Source organism: Pogona vitticeps, chromosome 4, assembly GCF_051106095.1.
Source record: "Pogona vitticeps strain Pit_001003342236 chromosome 4, PviZW2.1, whole genome shotgun sequence".
NCBI lineage: Eukaryota > Metazoa > Chordata > Lepidosauria > Squamata > Agamidae > Pogona > Pogona vitticeps.
The window spans coordinates 110254978-110277994 of record NC_135786.1 but is presented as its reverse complement, the minus strand read 5'-3'; the positions used below and the strand labels follow the sequence as shown (position 1 = coordinate 110277994).

The 23017-nt window shown below is 47.0% G+C and overlaps 2 protein-coding genes across 5 annotated transcripts; both read right to left on the bottom strand.

Annotated features, from left to right (window-relative positions):
• Nucleotides 1-166: 166 nt before the first annotated feature.
• Nucleotides 167-10476, bottom strand: LOC140706733 (uncharacterized). Of its 3 annotated transcripts, XM_078392328.1 has the most exons (18): nt 10129-10470; nt 9386-9465; nt 8826-8880; nt 8543-8625; nt 8147-8219; nt 7846-7928; nt 7079-7151; nt 6778-6860; nt 5975-6032; nt 5263-5345; nt 4897-4951; nt 4730-4797; nt 4293-4347; nt 4127-4194; nt 3688-3742; nt 3384-3451; nt 2947-3068; nt 167-1198 (listed from the first exon to the last, which is right to left on the bottom strand). In XM_078392328.1, exons 1-16 carry the CDS (start codon nt 10153-10155, stop codon nt 3404-3406), a joined length of 1047 nt encoding a protein of 348 aa, XP_078248454.1. In that variant the 5' UTR covers nt 10156-10470; the 3' UTR covers nt 167-1198; nt 2947-3068; nt 3384-3403. The 3 variants fall into 3 exon arrangements, with proteins under 3 accessions (XP_078248454.1, XP_078248455.1, XP_078248456.1); XM_078392329.1 differs by lacking the exons at nt 4293-4347; nt 4730-4797 and having other exon boundaries at nt 10129-10476; XM_078392330.1 differs by lacking the exons at nt 6778-6860; nt 7079-7151.
• A 1358-nt stretch (nt 10477-11834) lies between these two features.
• Nucleotides 11835-22128, bottom strand: LOC140706348 (uncharacterized). Of its 2 annotated transcripts, XM_078392332.1 has the most exons (17): nt 21002-22128; nt 20259-20338; nt 19699-19753; nt 19416-19498; nt 19016-19088; nt 18714-18796; nt 17911-17968; nt 17204-17286; nt 16838-16892; nt 16671-16738; nt 16234-16288; nt 16068-16135; nt 15629-15683; nt 15325-15392; nt 14890-15011; nt 14330-14647; nt 13607-13994 (listed from the first exon to the last, which is right to left on the bottom strand). In XM_078392332.1, exons 1-14 carry the CDS (start codon nt 21026-21028, stop codon nt 15345-15347), a joined length of 891 nt encoding a protein of 296 aa, XP_078248458.1. In that variant the 5' UTR covers nt 21029-22128; the 3' UTR covers nt 13607-13994; nt 14330-14647; nt 14890-15011; nt 15325-15344. The 2 variants fall into 2 exon arrangements, with proteins under 2 accessions (XP_078248457.1, XP_078248458.1); XM_078392331.1 differs by having other exon boundaries at nt 11835-14647.
• Between the last annotated feature and the right edge of the window lie 889 nt (nt 22129-23017).

Genomic DNA, 23017 nt, shown 5'->3' with positions numbered 1-23017 from the left:
CTTCTCTGACTTAGCCCTCACAGTTTCGGCCTCAATGGCCAGGAAAGATGGGAATTGCAACCCAAGCATGCTGAGAAGGTTCTGCTTTTGGAATGACTGGATTAGATGTTCTGATGAATCTTGAGACAGGAAGGAATGTCTTGTGAAAAAAAACATACTACACGTGACTAATTCAACAGTATGATTTATTTATTAAATACACATTTATAATAAAGTTGAGGAAATACATTCATTCACCATTGTTCTTAACATTTCAGGGGGAGAAAAATAGTATTACATAATTTAAAATAATTTGAGGGAAGGTTGCTATGGGGAAGGCAAAAACCCCACATTGCTTAGGAAAAATAGGAAAAGTGGGTAAAATTCCTTCCCAGCCCCATCAACTGGCAGCTAACAAATGTCCATAGCAAGAAAAGTCACATAACAAGGGAAAGGAAAGGGGGGAGGTTCTTTCATTGAACCTCAAAGCAGGAACACTCCATGGGGGGGGGGGAACGTTGCCGCTCTTCTTTCTTCTTCCCAGGTCTTGACTTCTCGAATGGTGGGGAGAGGCGGACCTGTGGCAAGAACCAAACAGTGTCAGCAAGGATGCTCCTGCTCCTCCTCCCTTGCCATTCCAGCTGCGAAACCCCATGAACAGCTCAGTTCACCCGGGGAGCAGGTTGTAGAAACCAGCGGAAGGATAGGAACAGAGGAAGGAGGTTTGGAGGCAGCTGGAGGGGAAGGGGAGGAGAAGCAGAACAGCCTGGCTGGGGAAAGGGGTTGGAGAGATTGCCTTTTCAGTGCTGCCACTGCTCCAGATATGCAATGGCAACACAGGCCTGGAAGGGAAGGAGTTGTGGGGGACGAGGAGAGAAACGATGGGGTGGTGGTGCCCCACCTCCTGACCGATGTTGCTAACAGGACCTTCCTCTGCTGTTGGGGCCAATTCTCCTTGCTCAAGTTCAGGAGAGAAAACCCTCGCCCGTTTCCTGCTGGTCTGGAGCTCCATGATCTTTCCAGGCCATTAGGTGAGGAGGCACCATCCCGCACCCTGCAAAGTGAGGGTAGGGAGGAAAGGGCCTTCTGGAGACTTAAGGGCAGGGCTTCCCTGGGTCAGGAGGTGGAGCAGCCCACCCACATCGTTTCTCTTCCAGATACCTTCCCTTTTAAGCCAAGATGCAGCTGAACTGTCCTTTCACTCAAGGTGACCTCATTCCTAAAAATAAAAAAGTAAAAATTAAAATTCACATCATAATTTCTCATCTAAGTGGAGATGTAAAAAACAAAGCAACATATTTGTTTACTCCTTCTCTATTTTTTAATTAGCTTACGCTGTGATTTACATCTAACCCCCTTCCCTTCCATGGAGGCCCTGTCTAAAGCAAACTCTGACCTACACCTCACTATTTATTTATTTATTTATTTATTTATTTATTTATTTATTTATTTATTTATTTATTTATTTATTTATTTATTTATTCAATTTATATGCCGCCCAAACTACCCAGAGGTCTCTGGGCGGCTTACAATAATTAAAATTCAATACAGCAAAAGATAAAATAATTAAAATACAATTAAAATACAATTAAAATTGCCATCAGACCCACAGCTAATATTATTTCAATTAAAAGCCTTCTGGAACAGGAAGGTTTTGACCTGGCGCCGAAATGTCATCAGCGTCGGCGCCAGACGAATCTCAGTCGGGAGGGCGTTCCATAGTCTGGGGGCAGCTGCCGAAAAGGCCCTTTGTCTACAAGCCGTCCCTCTTACCTCCTTAAGGGACGGCTCTTTCAGAAAGGCCCCCTGGCTAGATCTTAACTGCCGGGTAGGTTCATATGGAAGGAGGCGGTCCTTCAGGTATCCAGGGCCCAAGCCGTTTAGGGCTTTATATGTCAAAACAAGCACTTTGAATTGGGCCCGGGCAGCAACTGGTAGCCAATGTAACTTATACAGAATCGGCTTGATATGTTCCGTGGCAGCTGCACCACTCACCAGCCGCGCAGCTCGATTCTGGACCAGTTGCAATCGCCGGACCGTCTTCAAAGGCAGCCCCACGTAAAGCGCATTGCAGTAATCTATGCGGGATGTTACCAGTGCATGTGTGACTGTCATGAGACTCCGCTCGTCCAGGTAGGGCCGTAGCTGGTATAATTTCCGCAGCTGAAGGAAGGCGCCCCTGGCCACCAAGTCCACCTGGGCTTCCAGTGTTAGACTGGGGTCCAGGAGCACCCCCAAGCTGCGGACCCTGTCCCTTAGGGGGAGTGTAACCCCATTAAGGGCGGGGAAATGGCCCTCCAGCCTGTCCGGTGAAGCACCCACTAACAGCACTTCCGTCTTGTCTGGATTGAGTTTCAATTTATTAACCCTCATCCAGTCCATTATCAGGTCCAGACACGAGTTCAGCACAGAAACTGCCTCACCTGGATTGGTGGAAAACGAGAGGTAGAGCTGAGTATTGTCAGCATATTGCTGACTCCTCAGCCCAAACCTCCTGATGACCTCTCCCAGCGGTTTCATGTAGATGTTGAACAGCATGGGGGACAGTATTGAGCCCTGAGGAACCCCATGACATAACTGCCATGGGGCAGAGCAACTGTCCCCCAGCACCACCCTCTGGACACGGTCTGCCAGGAAGGAGCGGAACCACTGTAAAACAGTGCCCCCAACTCCCAACCCAGCCAGCCTATCCAGAAGGACACCATGGTCGATGGTGTCGAAAGCCGCTGAGAGGTCCAGGAGTATCAACAGGGTCACACTCCCCCTGTCTCTCTCCCGGCAAAGGTCATCGTACAGGGCGACCAAGGCAGTCTCTGTACCAAAACCCGGCCTGAAACCCGATTGAAATGGATCCAGAAAATCCGTTTCATCCAGCAGCACCTGGAGTTGCCCGGCCACAACCCGCTCCAACACTAGAGAGCCTCTTCAATGGAGAAGACTTTGTTTTCTTCCAGCTCTTTTCCTCACCTGTCTGCAGCATCCTGTGTCCGGATAGGAGCAGGGAGAAAGCCTTCTGGAGGTCACCCTTCATCTCAGGAGCAAGTCGCCGGGCTGCAGGGTCCTGGTTGCTCCGCAGATTACTTCAAGGCCTGGAAAAGGAGAGAAGAGCTAGTGATGGCCTGAATATTGAGATTCATTTGAACCCCCCCCCCCCATGCCAGATATTACATTTGAACCACAACCCCTTTTCAAAGGCCACATTTGTACATTTCTACTATGGCAGTTCTCAACAGCATAGAAATCTACAGCCAGGTGTACGCAGAGGGCTACCTCCTCAAATGAAAATAACAGTCTGGCTGTGCTGCCACCCACCCTCTTAGTCATTCTTCTTCCGAAGGGGCGGCAACCCCTGAGTGGCTTCAGACGTCCTTTAGCTCAGCTTTCCTTATATAAGAATACTCTACCTTGCGGTGTCAGACCAAGGCTACCACTCCTCTCGCTCCAGGCTTCTGATGAGGTCTTCTAAGGAATCCTATCAAGGAGAGCGAAGTGTTCAAGCCAAGGCTGTCTTGCTCCCCAAACTAAGGCTGAAGCAAGATTAGCCCACACTTAGAGCAGGAACAGGCCTGTTAGGGCTGTTTTTGCTAGCTGAGTTTGCCATTCTAATGTGAGTAAAGCTTAGCCTTTTGGGAAAAAAAGGGATTCCCCTTAAGGTCAGGGTGTTTGACATCCTTCCTGATACACCGTTTCTGCCCTCTCCTTCCTTACCGAAGGGGAGAGAGCCTTTTCCATGGTGAATGAATCCTCCTGTCGCTCGGAGACCCTAGAAGAAAGTGACCACTCATTGAGGACCCGAAGACCTTGCAGTGAATTGGTCCTTTTCACCCAACATCGTGAGAATAGGGACCAAGTTCTTCTGCTTAGAAATATCTTGGATCCCCTTTTCAGCACGTGCCTAACTTGTCTCCCTTTTTTTTCTGGATCTCCAGTTCCACTGAGCATCCACTGGGCCCAGAAAACAGCTGCTGAAAACTCTTATCTATACTAAACATGAAAGCAAAGGCTTTAGCCTTGCTTTATAAGAGAATCATTACCCTTGGACTTTTCAGAATGTAAGCCTCTCCCTTATGTGAACTCAAAAGGCCACCCTTCTTTCTTAGGGAAGGTGCTGTGATTCTTGGGTGTCTTTAGGCTAAATTTATGGTACCTCTCTGGACTGAACACGGGCTCCCTCTCCATCTTCTCCAGGCTCCTGATGATCTCTTCTAAGGAATCCTGGCAAGGAGAATCAGGTATTAAACCCAAGGCTTCCTTGCCCCTTAAGGTGTTTGTCATCCTTCGTGATACAAGGCTTCTGGCATTTCTTTCCTTACCGAAGGAGAGGGAGACTCATCTTCGGTGAAGGCACCTTCTTTTGGCTCTGGAATCCTAGAAGAAAGAGACCACTCATTGAGGACCCGAAGACCCTGCAGACAATGGGTCTATCTTATCCAACATCTTGAGAATAGAGACCAAGTTCTTCTGCTTTGAAATATCTTGGATCCCCCATTCAGCATATGACTATCATTTCTCCCTCTCGTTCTGGACCTCCAGTTCCACTGAGAATCCACTGGGCCCAGAGCGCAGCTGCTGTAAACTCTTGTCTATATCATACACCAAAGCGAAGGCTTTAGCCTTGCTTTAAAAGAGAATCACTACCCTGGACTTTTCAGAAAGTCAGCCTCTCCCTTATCTGAACTGAAAATGCCACCCCTACTTCTTAGGGAACTTGCTGTGATTCTTGGGTGTCTTTAGGCTAAATGTACGTTACCTCTCTGAACTGAACATGGGCTTCCTCTCCATCTTCTCCAGGCTCTTGATTATATCTTCTAAGGAATCCTGTCAAGGAGAATCAAATGTTAAACCCAAGGCTTCCTTGCCCCTTAAGGTGTTTGTCATCCTTCACCATAACAAGGTTTCTGGCCTTTCTTTCCTTACCGAAGGAGAGGGAGACTCATCTTTAGTGAAGGCGCCTTCTCTCGGCTCCGGAACCCTAGAAGAGAGAACCCACCGCATGAAAGACAAGAAGAGCCCTGCAAACTATGGGTCCCTCCAGCCCAATAATCCAAGAGAGGCACCAGATCTCCTGCCTCGGATACTCTTGGATCTCTTATTTAGTGACTGACTCGCTGTCATCTGTGACTTCTAGATCCACTCTCATAACACCCAGCCCAGAGCAAAGCAGCAGCCAGAAGCAGCTACGTGCTCATCAAGGTGCCCATATATAGTGTGACCCAGGCTTTGGGCGGGTTGTGTGTTCTCAGTCCAGCCCCCGAAACACCAAAACCTCAGCAAATAGATTACCTGGTTGGATGGGGAGAAGGCATAAATGCTTCCTCTGGCACACTGCCCAAATCATCCTGGGTCCCCTGTTCTTCTGAGGAATCCTAGGAATGGAATTCATAAACATCTTACCCAGTTTCAAAGAAAAGCTTCTCTAATGCCAAACAGCCAGGCAAGCTGTACAGTCACGTGCCCCATAAAAAGGGAATAATAGACCACTTTTTCAGTTTTATCTACGTAGAAAACCCTGAAGAGGTTTGGTGTATGTGTGAATGGACTTGAGGGAACAGAATTATTATTGTGCCAAGACCAGGGCTTAAACCTGAGAACTATGGTTAGGCCATGCTTCCAGAATGACGACCGCATTCTGAGTCAGGCCTGTTGTCAGTCCTCAAGTTTCTGAAACAAGGACCAGACCCTTCAACAGAACTGATTCCTCTTCAGAGAAGGAGCATCTGACTTCTTCCCGGCTGGATTCACTTCTCTGGGAGTTGCAGCCCCCTTAGAGTTGGCGGGAACAGGAATGAAGAAATGGCAAGGGGGAAGGACAACCAGACCGTTATCTCCCCATTGAAAGACTTTTGTGAGGTTTCAGAAGAGGAAAAGGAGTGGTGGGAACCAGGCAAATGAAAGGGGAAAGAAGGAATCCCAGAGAAAACTTTGGATGGATTTTGGACCATGCCTCCCTCCGACTTTTGCTCTTTTACGTGCCAGGCAGGCTTTCCTGTCTTACCCAAACAGAGAAGGACTCTTCAACAGTGAAGGTTTGGTTCCTCTGTGTCTGCAGGACGCTAGAAAGGGAGAGGGGAGGAGAGAAGTGATGGGTCAGAAAAGAAAAGCAGAGGAGGAGCCCTGCTGTGCCAGACACAACTATGAAAGAGTGAGCAACCAGATCCCCCTGGAAGCTGAGAAAGATGCCAGCAAGACAACAGAGAGCATATCAATTGCTCCTTCATTACACAGACAATGAATTATGTCCCAGGCCAAGGTCTAATTTTACCATGAGAATCAAGGAAATACTGGGAGGCTTCAGACAACACAACAAGTTAGACACCAGACGGAGAGGGTTATTGCCTCTTATTGTGCAACATTACTGTGATGATGTATGAGCCTTCTTGGTTACCACTGTCTGAAGGAGCAATCAAAGAAAGCAAGGGTATCTCTCTACTTTTGTTTCCCTTGTGTCCTCTGCCAGCGGACAGATTCCTTTTCTGGTTGGTTCCCTCTCAACAGAGTGCGGAAGGAACCCAAGGACAAATTTTTCTCTACTGACCAAAAGGTAACAAATATAGGGAGGGGGGAGTAGAGCGTCTTGGTACCAGGACACCCAGCAGACACATTTAACGCTTCAAGTGAGAGGAGCTGAACAAAGGGCACCAGCAGGATGCTGATCCACAACAAGGCAGAGGGCTTGGCTTAACGTTCTTTGAGAATCCACCCCCTCAATCCCTAAAAAGTGAAGTGACCAAAGTGGGACAGACCTCTTGCAAAAACGGATGCCCTCCCTGACCCTTCCCCTACCTGAGAAGGGCCTACCTGGCCAAATTGGGAGAAGGGAACCACTCCTCATCCTTGATGCTGTTCACGTCGTCCAGGGTGTCCTGTTGGACTCGGGAATCCTGGGAACCCAAACGGTGCATGTGTTAATTCACTCATTTCCCCCAAGTTAAGCTTACCCCAGGTTCTGCCCAAGGCTGTACTCAGGGCATGTGGGGGTCAACCTTACCCAATTAGACCGTCTTGGAGCATTTTGCAGCTGGACGTTTTGGCTCCTCTTATCCAGCTGCCCCACCCCAACGTCTGCCTGTCATCCAGCACACAAGCCTCTATTTCTTACCAATGGGTTGGAGTTCTCTACCACATCATAAGTCACGTTCTTCCTTGGCTCCGATGCAGTGAGGGAGAAAATCCTAGAGTACAAACAGAAAGCAATGAAACAACTCAACAAGCTAGGGATTGAAAGGGGCCCTTGTTTATTGCTTATGAGCAGGGGATGGATGATCCCTCATGGTTCCAAACTGCTCCAGACAGCAGGCGCATCTGAACCAACTATGAAAGAGAGGGCAACCAGGTCCCCCTGGAAGCTGAGAAACATGCCATGAAGACAACAGAGAGGAGCTCTTTTCTTCTCTCTTTAAAGTGAGCATCTATTCCGTCCCAGGCCAAGGTCTAATACTATTATGACAATCAAGGAAATGCTGGAAGCTTTCAGACTACACAACTAGCTAGACAACAGACGGACAGGCTTATTGCAGCTTATTGTGTAAGATTTCTATGATGATGGACTAGCCTTCTGGAGAAGAAACCCAAGGATAAACAATGGAGTTTTCCTCCACTAATCCAGGAGGGAACAAAAATGAGGAGGGGGAAGCAGGGATGCTTGGTGCCAGAACACCCAGCTGACCCAGGTAAATCTTCCAGGGAGATGCGCTGAACAGAATGCACCAGCAGGTTGCTCATCCACAACAAGGCAGAGAGCTTGGCTTATCGTTCCTTGAGATTCCACCCCCTGACTCTCTAATAAGTGAAGTGACCAAAGTGGGACAGACCTCTTGCAAAAACGGATGCCCTCCCTGAGCCTTCCACTACCTGAGAAGGGCCTACCTGGCCGAATTGGGAGAAGGGAACCACTCCTCATCCTTGATGCTGCTCACATCATCCAGGGTGTCCTGCTGGTCTTGGTATTCCTAGGAACCAAAACGGTGAGTGTGTTAATTCACTAATTTCCCTTAAATTAAGCTTACCCCAGGCTCTGCCCAAGGCTGTACTCAGGGCATGCGGGGGTCAACCTTTACCGAATTAGACCGTCTTAGAGCCTTTTTCAGCTGGATGTTTTGGCTCCTCTTATCCAGCCACCCCACCCCAACCTCTGCCTTTCATCCAGCGCACAAGCTCCATTTCTCACCAAGGGGCCAGAGCTCTCTTCCACATCATAAGTCTCGTTCCTCCTTGGCTCCCATGCACTGAGGGAGAAAGTCCTAGAGTGCAAACATAAGGCAATGAAATCATAAGGAAAGAAAAGGGCGTGGATAACCCTGCTGGACTCTCCATCCAGTTTTCCTCCAGTTTTATGCAAAGTGGAAGGTGGGCCGGGAATTGAAACAACCCAACAGAATACTTGGAACTGGATCTGCTTTCAGTCCAAAAAGAGATTAAAGCAGGGCAAGGGTGTAAGTGGGAATAAGGACGCTCAATCCACCAGGACACTGCTCATCCTTAAGAAGCCAGGAGTTCTATTTTGTTGCTCCCTGAAATTACACACTCAACTCTTCCAAGATAAAAAAAAAAAAACATAGCTTACATGTCAGATGTGGGGGTAGGGATGCAGTCTTCATCATTGATGCTCCTTATATTATTAAGAGTGCCTTCGCTGTTGAGGAAATCCTAGGAATCAAAATCATGTGGGTGTTACTTAATTCATGTCAAAGCCAAGCCTGCCCTTGTCCCAGCCAGGATTACATTCATGGTTACCGGAGGGGCGGGGGAGCAAAGTATACTCCATGGTGCCCTCCGGCATCGTGACTACTCTTACTGCCCACCACCCATCCCCCTTTTCTACCAGGGGACATCCCTTCATTCCTTACCTGGGGGCTGGAGTTTTCTTCAACCTCGTAGGTCACGTTCGTAGGCTCTGGTGGACTAAGGAGGAAATCCACAAATTGCAATTGTAAGGCAAGGAATCCGTGAGGAAAACCTCGCAGGACTCTGCCCTTCTGCAGCCCAGCATGCCCACATGAGCCAGCCATATACCTTTCTAAAGTTTATGTTTTGCTAGCACATTCTGGTAGTATTGTTTTAGTCTCAGCAATCAGGCCTTCAAATTAAGCCCCATTAGGTTATTAGGCTGAAACTAAGCTCCTCAAAGATTGCATATATAAGTCAAGAAAAACAAATTCCATGAGAAACTGATGCCTTTCACCACTTCTGGGAGCACTGCTTCTAGACCAGGGTTAAGCACATGCTCTAGAGACCCTGAATTATTCCTTAATCCGTGCCTATGCAAGTACGAGAAAGTGTTTTTGCCCCACATTCTTCATTTCCTCTCTATGTTTCTCTCCCCCTCAGCCCGACAAGTTCCTTCATTTGCTGTTCCAGGTTTGCTTGGAAGCCCCTTGGGATCAGGGACCTGATTTTGTCACCTTACCTGGCAGGAGGGGCCTCAGGAGCCTCTTCTTCCTTTGTGGTGCTGGAGAAGCAACACAGCAGTCGCCACCACTTGGCTTTCTGCAGAAGAGAGCAGAGGATATGGATGGCAGGGGTGTGGGTGTGGGTGCAGGCCAGGCCCTCCTAAAACGTCCATCACCCACCATCTCCTTGTCCCCGAGTGCACAGAGGGTGCCTCAAAATAAGAAGCATCAGATAATAGATTTGTGCCTTCCACCTGCCCCTTGAATCTGCTTGGGAGCCTTTGGGGCAGAGGGGAGGGTGTTCCCCAGGGAGAAGGGCTGGGGAGAGAACAAAGCCTGTCCTTTTTTTGGCACAATGTACCTGACTGTATTGAGAAGATTGATATTTTCTATTTGCACATTTCATTTCGTTTTCTAGGTTAGAATTCTAATCCACTGAAAAGATTTTCTCTTCCAAAATCTGGAAAAAGCTGTTTGGAGTTTAACTTTAGAACTCTGAAGCCAAACCCCTTGTTCACGGGGCCAGTTGTAAGGAGTGTGGGGGTCGTGTATCCTTTTTCCTGCACAGAACCAAGTCTGCTGCTCCAACCCTCCTTGGTCTTATTGCTCAGAACAGTTCTTCTCAGGACAGTATCTTGATAAGTCTGGGGTGCAAGTCAAGGCACCTGGCTCTGTCCCCTCTCCATAGGGCCTCCCCTTCCCCCCAAGATATCAAGGGGAGCTCCAGCCCACCCCCCTTCCCAAGGCGGCCAGAACTTACTCTGTTTCTTCTCAGACGAGGAGCCATGATCTCCAGGGGCTCAAGGACTTGGTCTCACCCAAGTAGAAGGGACGGCACACGGGCGCAAGCAAACACCCCCAGCCAGAAGACCTCGGAGGAGCTTCCAACTGCCACCAAGTCCACTAGGGGACTGAGCAACACAGGACCGGCCCGGAACCTGGTTGCCTTGGCAACCAGGTAAACACCTAAGGTCTGGGAGTTCCGAGCAGTCTTGGCCAGCCTTTGAGTCCAAACAGAAAAGAGCTCTCCCTTTGGAGCCAAGCTTGGCCATGGAGGCTGCCAGCTCCCTTTCCGGCCTGGCTCCTGTGCGTCTGGCAGAAGCATTCGGACAAATAGAAACATCCACTCTTGACAACGCATGCAAAGTTGCCCACAGACAAAGATGGCTTCAAAAATGGAGAAACAAACAGTGTTAAAGACTTAGTTTTTACATGTCCCGCTACAATCCCTCAGACGTTTATCCAATAGAGCCCAGGAACCAGAAACTGCCAGAAGGCTTTCAGGAGGGGGGTGCAGAGTAATCTTACAAGGATTTTAGAAGTCCCTGTGGCTCCTTTCTTTCTGGGAGAGTCAAAGGCTTTCTTCCTGCAATTTGGTCACAAAAATGTGTCTGATAAATGGCCCAGTGCCACTTTGTTTTGTGACTGGTCTCCCATAATGTAGAAAGAACTGAAATTAAACATGAAGGGGTGCTGTATAGCCTGAGGAAGAAGGATTTTACATATCAAAACTTGAAATATCATGTTTGTTTGTTTGTTTGTTTGTTTGTTTGTTTAAAAAACCCATGGTAATTTAAATTAGGGTTTCCCAAGCAGGAAGAAGCTTTGTTTTTGGATGTCAATTGAATTTAAAGTCTGAGAACTCACTATCCATTCTCAGAGTGTTTGGCTGAGAAAGTGAAATGAACAGGATGTAAGAATACTAGTAGTGTTTACTTGCATAGGAGCAGGCTCTCTGGCCATCTATGTGTTGTAAGAAAATATTTATTTATGAAGGGTTGCAGAAAATCCACATCTTCTTCCTCTTACACACAAAAACACACTCTCTCAAATTCTCACGCACATGCACACAGATGGCATTGTTACCAAAAGGGACCACCCCCTTTGAGGAGGCTGCCTCTCTGTGACATCCCAAGGAACAGGCCTATCCGATTTCTTTATCTCTTTATTCAATTTGTATATCACTCCATTAGTGCAGATGCACTAGTCTGTGCTGTTTACAGTCAACTAAAAGAATACATGGAAGTAAAAATAAAATGCAATACAGTTAATCCACAGATCAAGAAGCGAAAATACCACAATAAAATATGGCATACAAAGCTACCTTTTCCAGTATGATCAGGCTAGTTCCTTTGCATCCATCTGATCACATCTGTTTCACAATGAGAATATGTCATGTAATTCATATTGCTTTCAGTTCTGGTCATCAAACTTCAAAAAAATTATAGCGGAACTGGAAAAGGTGCACAAAAGAGCGACTAAAATGATGACTGGGCTTGGGCACCTCCTTATGAGGAAAGGATTCAGAATTTTGGGCTCTTTTAGTCTAGAGAAAAGGTGTCTGAGTGGGGACATGACTGAGATAAAAGTATGCAGGGGATGCATAGAGTGGTTAGAGGGAAGATCTTTTAGCCTCTCACGCAATACCAGAACCAGGGGACATCAACTCAAATTTAGTTTTGGGAGAGTGAGAAGAGACAAAAGAAAATATTTCCTGGCCCAGCATGTTGTTAGTCTGTGGAACTCCTTGCCGCAGGATGTTGTGATGTCATCTGCCCTAAATGCCTTTAAAAGGGGATTGGACAGATTCCTAGAGGAACAGTCGATCGCAGGTTACAAGCCCTGATGGGGATGTATAATCTCCAGGTTTAAAAGAAAGGTACCTCCAAATGCCAGACGCAGGGGAGAGGTATCAGGAGACAGGGATCTAGCTGTCTCATGTGCTTCCAGAGGCATCTGGCGGGGCCACAGTGATATACCAGAAACTGGACTAGATGAGCCCTTGGCCTGATCCAGCAGGGCTCTTCTTATATTCCAACTATGGAAACCTAGCTCAAATCACGGCCTGCCTATGGGATCTCTGTAGTTGGGGGAAAGGATATGGGTAAAACCAGTTCTGAAGGAGCTCCAGATAGTAACTTTGGTCATATGGGAATGTGCGTGGTTTCTCTTTTACTCTCTAAAGAGCCCCAAGTAGTCTGTGTTCACTAATTGGGCAGCAGATCTGTCAAATAAATAAATAAATAAATAAATAAATAAATAAATAAATAAATAAATAAATAAATAAATAAATAAATAAATAAATAAATACCGACCTACCCACACACATACATACATAAAAACATACATGCATACTGTCCTTACAAGTTTTGTGGTGTCTTTAGATGTAAGAAAATGTCTATGTTAGATAATCATACTGAGGTCATTAAAATGGTACAGTGTTATCAGCCTTCATCCACAGATTTTTCCTATCTGGAAGGTTTGGCCCTCCATCTGAGGTCTCGGATCATCACAAATCTCCCTGGGGAATTCAAAATTGCTTCTCTCAGGTGTACTCCTACAGGGACCTTTTTTGATGGGAAATAGAGCAAATATACATAACAAAAGCAATCCAAATATCGAAGGAATACATTGTGTCACTTTAAAGATTAACTATATATTTCACTGAGTATTTTGGGGGACTGAGGTCCATTTTCACATGCACACAGGGGGTTCTTTCTCTCTCTTTGTACCTCCCTCTCTCTGATTTTTATACAACCCCCATCTGGCTCAGGGTAACTCTGGACAGTTTACAACCAACACTGTCCAGTTATAAAAGGGGCAAAGATGTAGCATTCATTTCAAAGATTGGAACACAGAGCAGCTAATGGGCTAAGCAAGCACTTATGAGCACTGCTTAAAATCAGAGTAAAATCCAACTTGCTGGGTTATCGATGAGTGTATCTGAAAGAAAATATACTGCAATTGGATTGAGAAAAGACCAGTTAAGAAAAAGGACATTGCTCAGTTCCCATCCTGAGAACAAAACTTCCTAGGCTTGTCAGTTATATCCCACCCCAGGGAACTCACAGCAATGACTGGGAACCTCATTGGAATCTCCTGCGAGGTGTTGTAATGGCTGAACCTAAGGGGAAGAAGCCACCAACGCCCTTCTCATAGCTTGCCAAATCCATAGAAAGACTTGGAAAGACCACGTAGTTTAAACATGTCCTTGTTATCCTTTCCCATGGAAAGGAAGACGGAAGATAAAATCTAGAACCCTGGAGAGCTGCAGCCAGCCAAGGTAGCCCAGCCTTCTCTGACTTAGCCCTCACAGTTTCGGCCTCAATGGCCAGGAAAGATGGGAATTGCAACCCAAGCATGCTGAGAAGGTTCTGCTTTTGGAATGACTGGATTAGATGTTCTGATGAATCTTGAGACAGGAAGGAATGTCTTGTGAAAAAAACATACTACACGTGACTAATTCAACAGTATGATTTATTTATTAAATACACATTTATAATAAAGTTGAGGAAATACATTCATTCACCATTGTTCTTAACATTTCAGGGGGAGAAAAATAACATTACATAATTTAAAATAATTAGAGGGAAGGTTGCTATGGGGAAGGCAAAAACCCCACATTGCTTAGGAAAAATAGGAAATGTGGGTAAAATTCCTTCCCAGCCCCATCAACTGGCAGCTAACAAATGTCCATAGCAAGAAAAGTCACATAACAAGGGAAAGGAAGGGGGGAGGTTCTTTCATTGAACCTCAAAGCAGGAACACTCCATGGGGGGGGGAACGTTGCCGCTCTTCTTTCTTCTTCCCAGGTCTTGACTTCTCGAATGGTGGGGAGAGGCGGACCTGTGGCAAGAACCAAACAGTGTCAGCAAGGATGCTCCTGCTCCTCCTCCCTTGCCATTCCAGCTGCGAAACCTCATGAACAGCTCAGTTCACCCGGGGAGCAGGTTGTAGAAACCAGCGGGGTGGGAGAAAGGGGGAAATGAACAGAGGAAGGAGGTTTGGAGGCAGCTGGAGGGGAAGGGGAGGAGAAGCAGAACAGCCTGGCTGGGGAAAAGGGTTGGAGAGGTTGCCTTTTCAGTGCTGCCACTGCTCCAGATATGCAATGGCAACACAGGCCTGGAAGGGAAGGAGTTGTGGGGGACGAGGAGAGAAACGATGGGGTGGTGGTGCCCCACCTCCTGACCGATGTTGCTAACAGGACCTTCCTCTGCTGTTGGGGCCAATTCTCCTTGCTCATGTTCAGCAGAGAAAACCCTCGCCCGTTTCCTGCTGGTCTGGAGCTCCATGATCTTTCCAGGCCATTAGGTGAGGAGGCACCATCCCGCACCCTGCAAAGTGAGGGTAGGGAGGAAAGGGCCTTCTGGAGACTTAAGGGCAGGGCTTCCCTGGGTCAGGAGGTGGAGCAGCCCACCCACATCGTTTCTCTTCCAGATACCTTCCCTTTTAAGCCAAGATGCAGCTGAACTGTCCTTTCACTCAAGGTGACCTCATTCCTAAAAATAAAAAAGTAAAAATTAAAATTCACATCATAATTTCTCATCTAAGTGGAGATGTAAAAAACAAAGCAACATATTTGTTTACTCCTTCTCTATTTTTTAATTAGCTTACGCTGTGATTTACATCTAACCCCCTTCCCTTCCGTGGAGGCCCTGTCTAAAGCAAACTCTGACCTACACCTCACTAGACAGCCTCTTCAGTGGAGAGGACTTTGTTTTCTTCCAGCTCTTTTCCTTACCTGTCTGCAGCATCCTGTGTCCGAACAGGAGCAGGGAGAAAGCCTTCTGGAGGTCACTCTTCATCTCAGGAGCAAGTCGCCAGGCTGCAGGGTCCTGGTTGCTCCGCAGATTTCTTCAAGGCCTGGAAAAGGAGAGAAGAGCTAGTGATGGCCTGAATATTAAGATTCATTTGAAACCCCCCCCCATGCCAGATATTACATTTGAACCACAACCCCTTTTCAAAGGCCACGTTTGTACATTTCTACTATGGCAGTTCTCAACAGCATAGAAATCTACAGCCAGGTGTACGCAGAGGGCTACCTCCTCAAATGAAAATAACAGTCTGGCTGTGCTGCCACCCACCCTCTTAGTCATTCTTCTTCAGAAAGGGCTGCAACCCCTGAGTGGCTTCAGACGTCCTTTAGCTCAGCTTTCCTTAGATAAGGATACTCTACCTTGCGGTGTCAGACCAAGGCTACCACTCCTCTCGCTCCAGGCTCCTGATGAGGTCTTCTAAGGAATCCTATCAAGGAGAGCGAAGTGTTCAAGCCAAGGCTGCCTTGCTCCCCAAACTAAGGCTGAAGCAAGATTAGCCCACACTTAGAGCAGGAACAGGCCTGTTAGGGCTGTTTTTGCTAGCTGAGTTTGCCATTCTAATGTGAGTAAAGCTTAGCCTTTTGGGAAAAAAAGGGATGCCCCTTAAGGTCAGGGTGTTTGACATCCTTCCTGATACACCGTTTCTGCCCTCTCCTTCCTTACCGAAGGGGAGAGAGCCTTTTCCATGGTGAATGAATCCTCCTGTCGCTCGGAGACCCTAGAAGAAAGTGACCACTCATTGAGGACCCGAAGACCTTGCAGTGAATTGGTCCTTTTCACCCAACATCGTGAGAATAGGGACCAAGTTCTTCTGCTTAGAAATATCTTGGATCCCCTTTTCAGCACGTGCCTAACTTGTCTCCCTTTTTTTTCTGGACCTCCAGTTCCACTGAGCATCCACTGGGCCCAGAAAACAGCTGCTGAAAACTCTTATCTATACTAAACATGAAAGCAAAGGCTTTAGCCTTGCTTTATAAGAGAATCATTACCCTTGGACTTTTCAGAATGTAAGCCTCTCCCTTATGTGAACTCAAAAGGCCACCCTTCTTTCTTAGGGAAGGTGCTGTGATTCTTGGGTGTCTTTAGGCTAAATTTATGGTACCTCTCTGGACTGAACACGGGCTCCCTCTCCATCTTCTCCAGGCTCCTGATGATCTCTTCTAAGGAATCCTGGCAAGGAGAATCAGGTATTAAACCCAAGGCTTCCTTGCCCCTTAAGGTGTTTGTCATCCTTCGTGATACAAGGCTTCTGGCATTTCTTTCCTTACCGAAGGAGAGGGAGACTCATCTTCGGTGAAGGCACCTTCTTTTGGCTCTGGAATCCTAGAAGAAAGAGACCACTCATTGAGGACCCGAAGACCCTGCAGACAATGGGTCTATCTTATCCAACATCTTGAGAATAGAGACCAAGTTCTTCTGCTTTGAAATATCTTGGATCCCCCATTCAGCATATGACTATCATTTCTCCCTCTCGTTCTGGACCTCCAGTTCCACTGAGAATCCACTGGGCCCAGAGCGCAGCTGCTGTAAACTCTTGTCTATATCATACACCAAAGCGAAGGCTTTAGCCTTGCTTTAAAAGAGAATCACTACCCTGGACTTTTCAGAAAGTCAGCCTCTCCCTTATCTGAACTGAAAATGCCACCCCTACTTCTTAGGGAACGTGCTGTGATTCTTGGGTGTCTTTAGGCTAAATGTACGTTACCTCTCTGAACTGAACATGGGCTTCCTCTCCATCTTCTCCAGGCTCTTGATTATATCTTCTAAGGAATCCTGTCAAGGAGAATCAAGTGTTAAACCCAAGGCTTCCTTGCTCCTTAAGGTGTTTGTCATCCTTCACCATAACAAGGTTTCTGGCCTTTCTTTCCTTACCAAAGGAGAGGGAGACTCATCTTTAGTGAAGGCGCCTTCTCTCGGCTCCGGAATCCTAGAAGAGAGAACCCACCGCATGAAAGACAAGAACAGCTCTGCAAACTATGGGTCCCTCCAGCCCAATAATCCAAGAGAGGCACCAGATCTCCTGCCTCGGATACTCTTGGATCTCTTATTTAGTGACTGACTCGCTGTCATCTGTGACTTCTAGATCCACTCTCATAACACCCAGCCTTGAGCAAAGCAGCAGCCGGAAGCAGCTACGTGCTCATCAAGGTGCCCATATGTACTGTGACCCAGGCTTTGGGCGGGTTGTGTGTTCTCAGTCCAGCCCCCGAAACACCAAAACCTCAGCAAATAGATTACCTGGTTGGATGTGGAGAAGGCATAAATGCTTCCTCTGGCACACTGCCCAAATCATCGTGGGTCCCCTGTTCTTCTGAGGAATCCTAGGAATGGAATTCATAAATATCTTACCCAGTTTCAAAGAAAAGCTTTTCTAATGCCAAACAGCCAGGCAAGCTGTACAGTCACGTGCCCCATAAAAAGGGAATAATAGACCACTTTTTCAGTTTTATCTACGTAGAAAACCCTGAAGAGGTTTGGTGTATGTGTGAATGGAGGGAACAGAATTATTATTATGCCAAGACCAGGGCTTAAACCTGAGAACTATGGTTAGGCCATGCTTCCAGAATGACGACCGCATTCTGAGTCAGGCCTGTTGTCAGTCCTCAAGTTTCTGAAAGAAGGACCAGTCCCTTCAACAGAACTGATTCCTCTTCAGAGAAGGAGCATCTGACTTCTTCCCGGCTGGATTAACTTCTCTGGGAAGTGCAGCCCCCTTAGAGTTGGCGGGAACGGGAATGAAGAAATGGGAAGGGGGAAGGACAACCAGACCGTTATCTCCCCATTGAAAGACTTTTGTGAGGTTTCAGAAGAGGAAAAGGAGTGCTGGGAACCAGGCAAATGAAAGGGGAAAGAAGGAATCCCAGAGAAAACTTTGGTTGGATTTAGGACTATGTCTCCCTCCGACTTTTGCTCTTTTACGTGCCAGGCAGGCTTTCCTGTCTTACCCAAACAGAGAAGGACTCTTCAACAGTGAAGGTTTGGTTCCTCTGTGTCTGCAGGACGCTAGAAAGGGAGAGGGGAGGAGAGAAGTGATGGGTCAGAAAAGAAAAACAGAGGAGGAGCCCTGCTGTGCCAGACACAACTATGAAAGAGTGAGCACCCAGATCCCCCTGGAAGCTGAGAAAGATGCCAGGAAGACAACAGAGAAGATATCATTTGCTCCGTCCTTAAAGAGACAATGAATTCTGTCCCAGGCCAAGGTCTAATTTTGCCATGAGAATCAAGGAAATACTGGGAGGCTTCAGACAACACAACAAGTTAGACACTAGACGGAGAGGGTTATTGCCTCTTATTGTGCAACATTACTGTGATGATGTATGAGCCTTCTTGGTTACCACTGTCTGAAGGAGCAGTCAAAGAAAGCAAGGGTATCTCTCTACTTTTGTTTCCCTTGTGTCCTCTGCCAGCGGACAGATTCCTTTTCTGGTTGGTTCCCTCTCAACAGAGTGCGGAAGGAACCCAAGGACAAATTTTTCTCTACTGACCAAAAGGTAACAAATATAGGGAGGTGGGAGCAGAGCGTCTTGGTGCCAGGACACCCAGCAGACACATTTAACGCTTCAAGTGAGAGGAGCTGAACAAAGGGCACCAGCAGGATGCTGATCCACAACAAGGCGGAGGGCTTGGCTTAACGTTCTTTGAGAATCCACCCCCTCAATCCCTAAAAAGTGAAGTGACCAAAGTGGGACAGACTTCTTGCAAAAACGGATGCCCTCCCTGACCCTTCCCCTACCTGAGAAGGGCCTACCTGGCCAAATTGGGAGAAGGGAACCACTCCTCATCCTTGATGCTGCTCACATCATCCAGGGTGTCCTGCTGGTCTTGGTATTCCTAGGAACCAAAACGGTGAGTGTGTTAATTCACTAATTTCCCTTAAATTAAGCTTACCCCAGGCTCTGCCCAAGGCTGTACTCAGGGCATGCGGGGGTCAACCTTTACCGAATTAGACCGTCTTAGAGCCTTTTTCAGCTGGATGTTTTGGCTCCTCTTATCCAGCCACCCCACCCCAACCTCTGCCTTTCATCCAGCGCACAAGCCTCCATTTCTCACCAAGGGGCCAGAGCTCTCTTCCACATCATAAGTCTCGTTCCTCCTTGGCTCCCATGCACTGAGGGAGAAAGTCCTAGAGTGCAAACATAAGGCAATGAAATCATAAGGAAAGAAAAGGGCGTGGATAACCCTGCTGGACTCTCCATCCAGTTTTCCTCCAGTTTTATGCAAAGTGGAAGGTGGGCCGGGAATTGAAACAACCCAACAGAATACTTGGAACTGGATCTGCTTTCAGTCCAAAAAGAGATTAAAGCAGGGCAAGGGTGTAAGTGGGAATAAGGACGCTCAATCCACCAGGACACTGCTCATCCTTAAGAAGCCAGGAGTTCTATTTTGTTGCTCCCTGAAATTACACACTCAACTCTTCCAAGATAAAAAAAAAAAAAAAAACATAGCTTACATGTCAGATGTGGGGGTAGGGATGCAGTCTTCATCATTGATGCTCCTTATATTATTAAGAGTGCCTTCGCTGTTGAGGAAATCCTAGGAATCAAAATCATGTGGGTGTTACTTAATTCATGTCAAAGCCAAGCCTGCCCTTGTCCCAGCCAGGATTACATTCATGGTTACCGGAGGGGCGGGGGAGCAAAGTATACTCCATGGTGCCCTCCGGCATCGTGACTACTCTTACTGCCCACCACCCATCCCCCCTTTCTACCAGGGGACATCCCTTCATTTCTTACCCGGGGGCTGGAGTTTTCTTCAACCTCGTAGGTCACGTTCGTAGGCTCTGGTGGACTAAGGAGGAAATCCACAAATTGCAATTGTAAGGCAAGGAATCCGTGAGGAAAACCTCGCAGGACTCTGCCCTTCTGCAGCCCAGCATGCCCACATGAGCCAGCCATATACCTTTCTAAAGTTTATGTTTTGCTAGCACATTCTGGTAGTATTGTTTTAGTCTCAGCAATCAGGCCTTCAAATTAAGCCCCATTAGGTTATTAGGCTGAAACTAAGCTCCTCAAAGATTGCATATATAAGTCAAGAAAAACAAATTCCATGAGAAACTGATGCCTTTCACCACTTCTGGGAGCACTGCTTCTAGACCAGGGTTAAGCACATGCTCTAGAGACCCTGAATTATTCCTTAATCCGTGCCTATGCAAGTACGAGAAAGTGTTTTTGCCCCACATTCTTCATTTCCTCTCTATGTTTCTCTCCCCCTCAGCCCGACAAGTTCCTTCATTTGCTGTTCCAGGTTTGCTTGGAAGCCCCTTGGGATCAGGGACCTGATTTTGTCACCTTACCTGGCAGGAGGGGCCTCAGGAGCCTCTTCTTCCTTTGTGGTGCTGGAGAAGCAACACAGCAGTCGCCACCACTTGGCTTTCTGCAGAAGAGAGCAGAGGATATGGATGGCAGGGGTGTGGGTGTGGGTGCAGGCCAGGCCCTCCTAAAACGTCCATCACCCACCATCTCCTTGTCCCCAAGTGCACAGAGGGTGCCTCAAAATAAGAAGCATCAGATAATAGATTTGTGCCTTCCAACTGCCCCTTGAATCTGCTTGGGAGCCTTTGGGGCAGAGGGGAGGGTGTTCCCCAGGGAGAAGGGCTGGGGAGAGAACAAAGCCTGTCCTTTTTTTGGCACAATGTACCTGACTGTATTGAGAAGATTGATATTTTCTATTTGCACATTTCATTTCGTTTTCTAGGTTAGAATTCTAATCCACTGAAAAGATTTTCTCTTCCAAAATCTGGAAAAAGCTGTTTGGAGTTTAACTTTAGAACTCTGAAGCCAAACCCCTTGTTCACGGGGCCAGTTGTAAGGAGTGTGGGGGTCGTGTATCCTTTTTCCTGCACAGAACCAAGTCTGCTGCTCCAACCCTCCTTGGTCTTATTGCTCAGAACAGTTCTTCTCAGGACAGTATCTTGATAAGTCTGGGGTGCAAGTCAAGGCACCTGGCTCTGTCCCCTCTCCATAGGGCCTCCCCTTCCCCCCAAGATATCAAGGGGAGCTCCAGCCCACCCCCCTTCCCAAGGCGGCCAGAACTTACTCTGTTTCTTCTCAGACGAGGAGCCATGATCTCCAGGGGCTCAAGGACTTGGTCTCACCCAAGTAGAAGGGACGGCACACGGGCGCAAGCAAACACCCCCAGCCAGAAGACCTCGGAGGAGCTTCCAACTGCCACCAAGTCCACTAGGGGACTGAGCAACACAGGACCGGCCCGGAACCTGGTTGCCTTGGCAACCAGGTAAACACCTAAGGTCTGGGAGTTCCGAGCAGTCTTGGCCAGCCTTTGAGTCCAAACAGAAAAGAGCTCTCCCTTTGGAGCCAAGCTTGGCCATGGAGGCTGCCAGCTCCCTTTCCGGCCTGGCTCCTGTGCGTCTGGCAGAAGCATTCGGACAAATAGAAACATGCACTCTTGACAACGCATGCAAAGTTGCCCACAGACAAAGATGGCTTCAAAAATGGAGAAACAAACAGTGTTAAAGACTTAGTTTTTACATGTCCCGCTACAATCCCTCAGACGTTTATCCAATAGAGCCCAGGAACCAGAAACTGCCAGAAGGCTTTCAGGAGGGGGGTGCAGAGTAATCTTACAAGGATTTTAGAAGTCCCTGTGGCTCCTTTCTTTCTGGGAGAGTCAAAGGCTTTCTTCCTGCAATTTGGTCACAAAAATGTGTCTGATAAATGGCCCAGTGCCACTTTGTTTTGTGACTGGTCTCCCATAATGTAGAAAGAACTGAAATTAAACATGAAGGGGTGCTGTATAGCCTGAGGAAGAAGGATTTTACATATCAAAACTTGAAATATCATGTTTGTTTGTTTGTTTGTTTGTTTGTTTGTTTGTTTGTTTGTTTAAAAAACCCATGGTAATTTAAATTAGGGTTTCCCAAGCAGGAAGAAGCTTTGTTTTTGGATGTCAATTGAATTTAAAGTCTGAGAACTCACTATCCATTCTCAGAGTGTTTGGCTGAGAAAGTGAAATGAACAGGATGTAAGAATACTAGTAGTGTTTACTTGCATAGGAGCAGGCTCTCTGGCCATCTATGTGTTGTAAGAAAATATTTATTTATGAAGGGTTGCAGAAAATCCACATCTTCTTCCTCTTACACACAAAAACACACTCTCTCAAATTCTCACGCACATGCACACAGATGGCATTGTTACCAAAAGGGACCACCCCCTTTGAGGAGGCTGCCTCTCTGTGACATCCCAAGGAACAGGCCTATCCGATTTCTTTATCTCTTTATTCAATTTGTATATCACTCCATTAGTGCAGATGCACTAGTCTGTGCTGTTTACAGTCAACTAAAAGAATACATGGAAGTAAAAATAAAATGCAATACAGTTAATCCACAGATCAAGAAGCGAAAATACCACAATAAAATATGGCATACAAAGCTACCTTTTCCAGTATGATCAGGCTAGTTCCTTTGCATCCATCTGATCACATCTGTTTCACAATGAGAATATGTCATGTAATTCATATTGCTTTCAGTTCTGGTCATCAAACTTCAAAAAAATTATAGCGGAACTGGAAAAGGTGCACAAAAGAGCGACTAAAATGATGACTGGGCTTGGGCACCTCCTTTTGAGGAAAGGCTTCAGCATTTTAGGCTCTTTAGTCTAGAGAAAAAGTGTCTGAGTGGGGACATGACTGAGATAAAAGTATGCAGGGGATGCATAGAGTGGTTAGAGGGAAGCTCTTTTAACCTCTCACGCAATACCAGAACCAGGGGACATCAACTCAAATTTAGTTTTGGGAGAGTGAGAAGAGACAAAACAAAATATTTCCTGACCCAGCATGTTGTTAGTCTGTGGAACCCCTTGCCGCAGGATGTTGTGATGTCATCTGCCCTAAATGCCTTTAAAAGGGGATTGGACAGATTCCTAGAGGAACAGTCGATCTCAGGTTACAGGCCGTGATGGGGATGTATAATCTCCAGGTTTCAAAGAAAGGTACCTCCAAATGCCAGACGCAGGGGAGAGGTATCAGGAGACAGGGATCTAGCTGTCTCATGTGCTTCCAGAGGCATCTGGCGGGGCCACAGTGATATACCAGAAA

What these genes read in the sequence shown, in the direction of transcription:
- LOC140706733 (XM_078392328.1), bottom strand. Translation starts at nt 10,155, where the DNA reads ATGGCTCCTCGTCTGAGAAGAAACAGA. An exon ending in CCTTCTCCCAATTCGGCCAG is followed by an intron (nt 7,152 to 7,845) that starts GTAGGCCCTTCT and finishes TTTGTACTCTAG; the next exon opens with GATTTTCTCCCTCACTGCAT. An exon ending in AAAAGGCTCTCTCCCCTTCG is followed by an intron (nt 3,452 to 3,687) that starts GTAAGGAAGGAG and finishes TCTCCTTGATAG; the next exon opens with GATTCCTTAGAAGACCTCAT.
- LOC140706348 (XM_078392331.1), bottom strand. Translation starts at nt 21,028, where the DNA reads ATGGCTCCTCGTCTGAGAAGAAACAGA. An exon ending in CCTTCTCCACATCCAACCAG is followed by an intron (nt 16,893 to 17,203) that starts GTAATCTATTTG and finishes TCTCTCTTCTAG; the next exon opens with GATTCCGGAGCCGAGAGAAG. An exon ending in ATGAGTCTCCCTCTCCTTCG is followed by an intron (nt 16,136 to 16,233) that starts GTAAGGAAAGAA and finishes TCTCCTTGCCAG; the next exon opens with GATTCCTTAGAAGAGATCAT.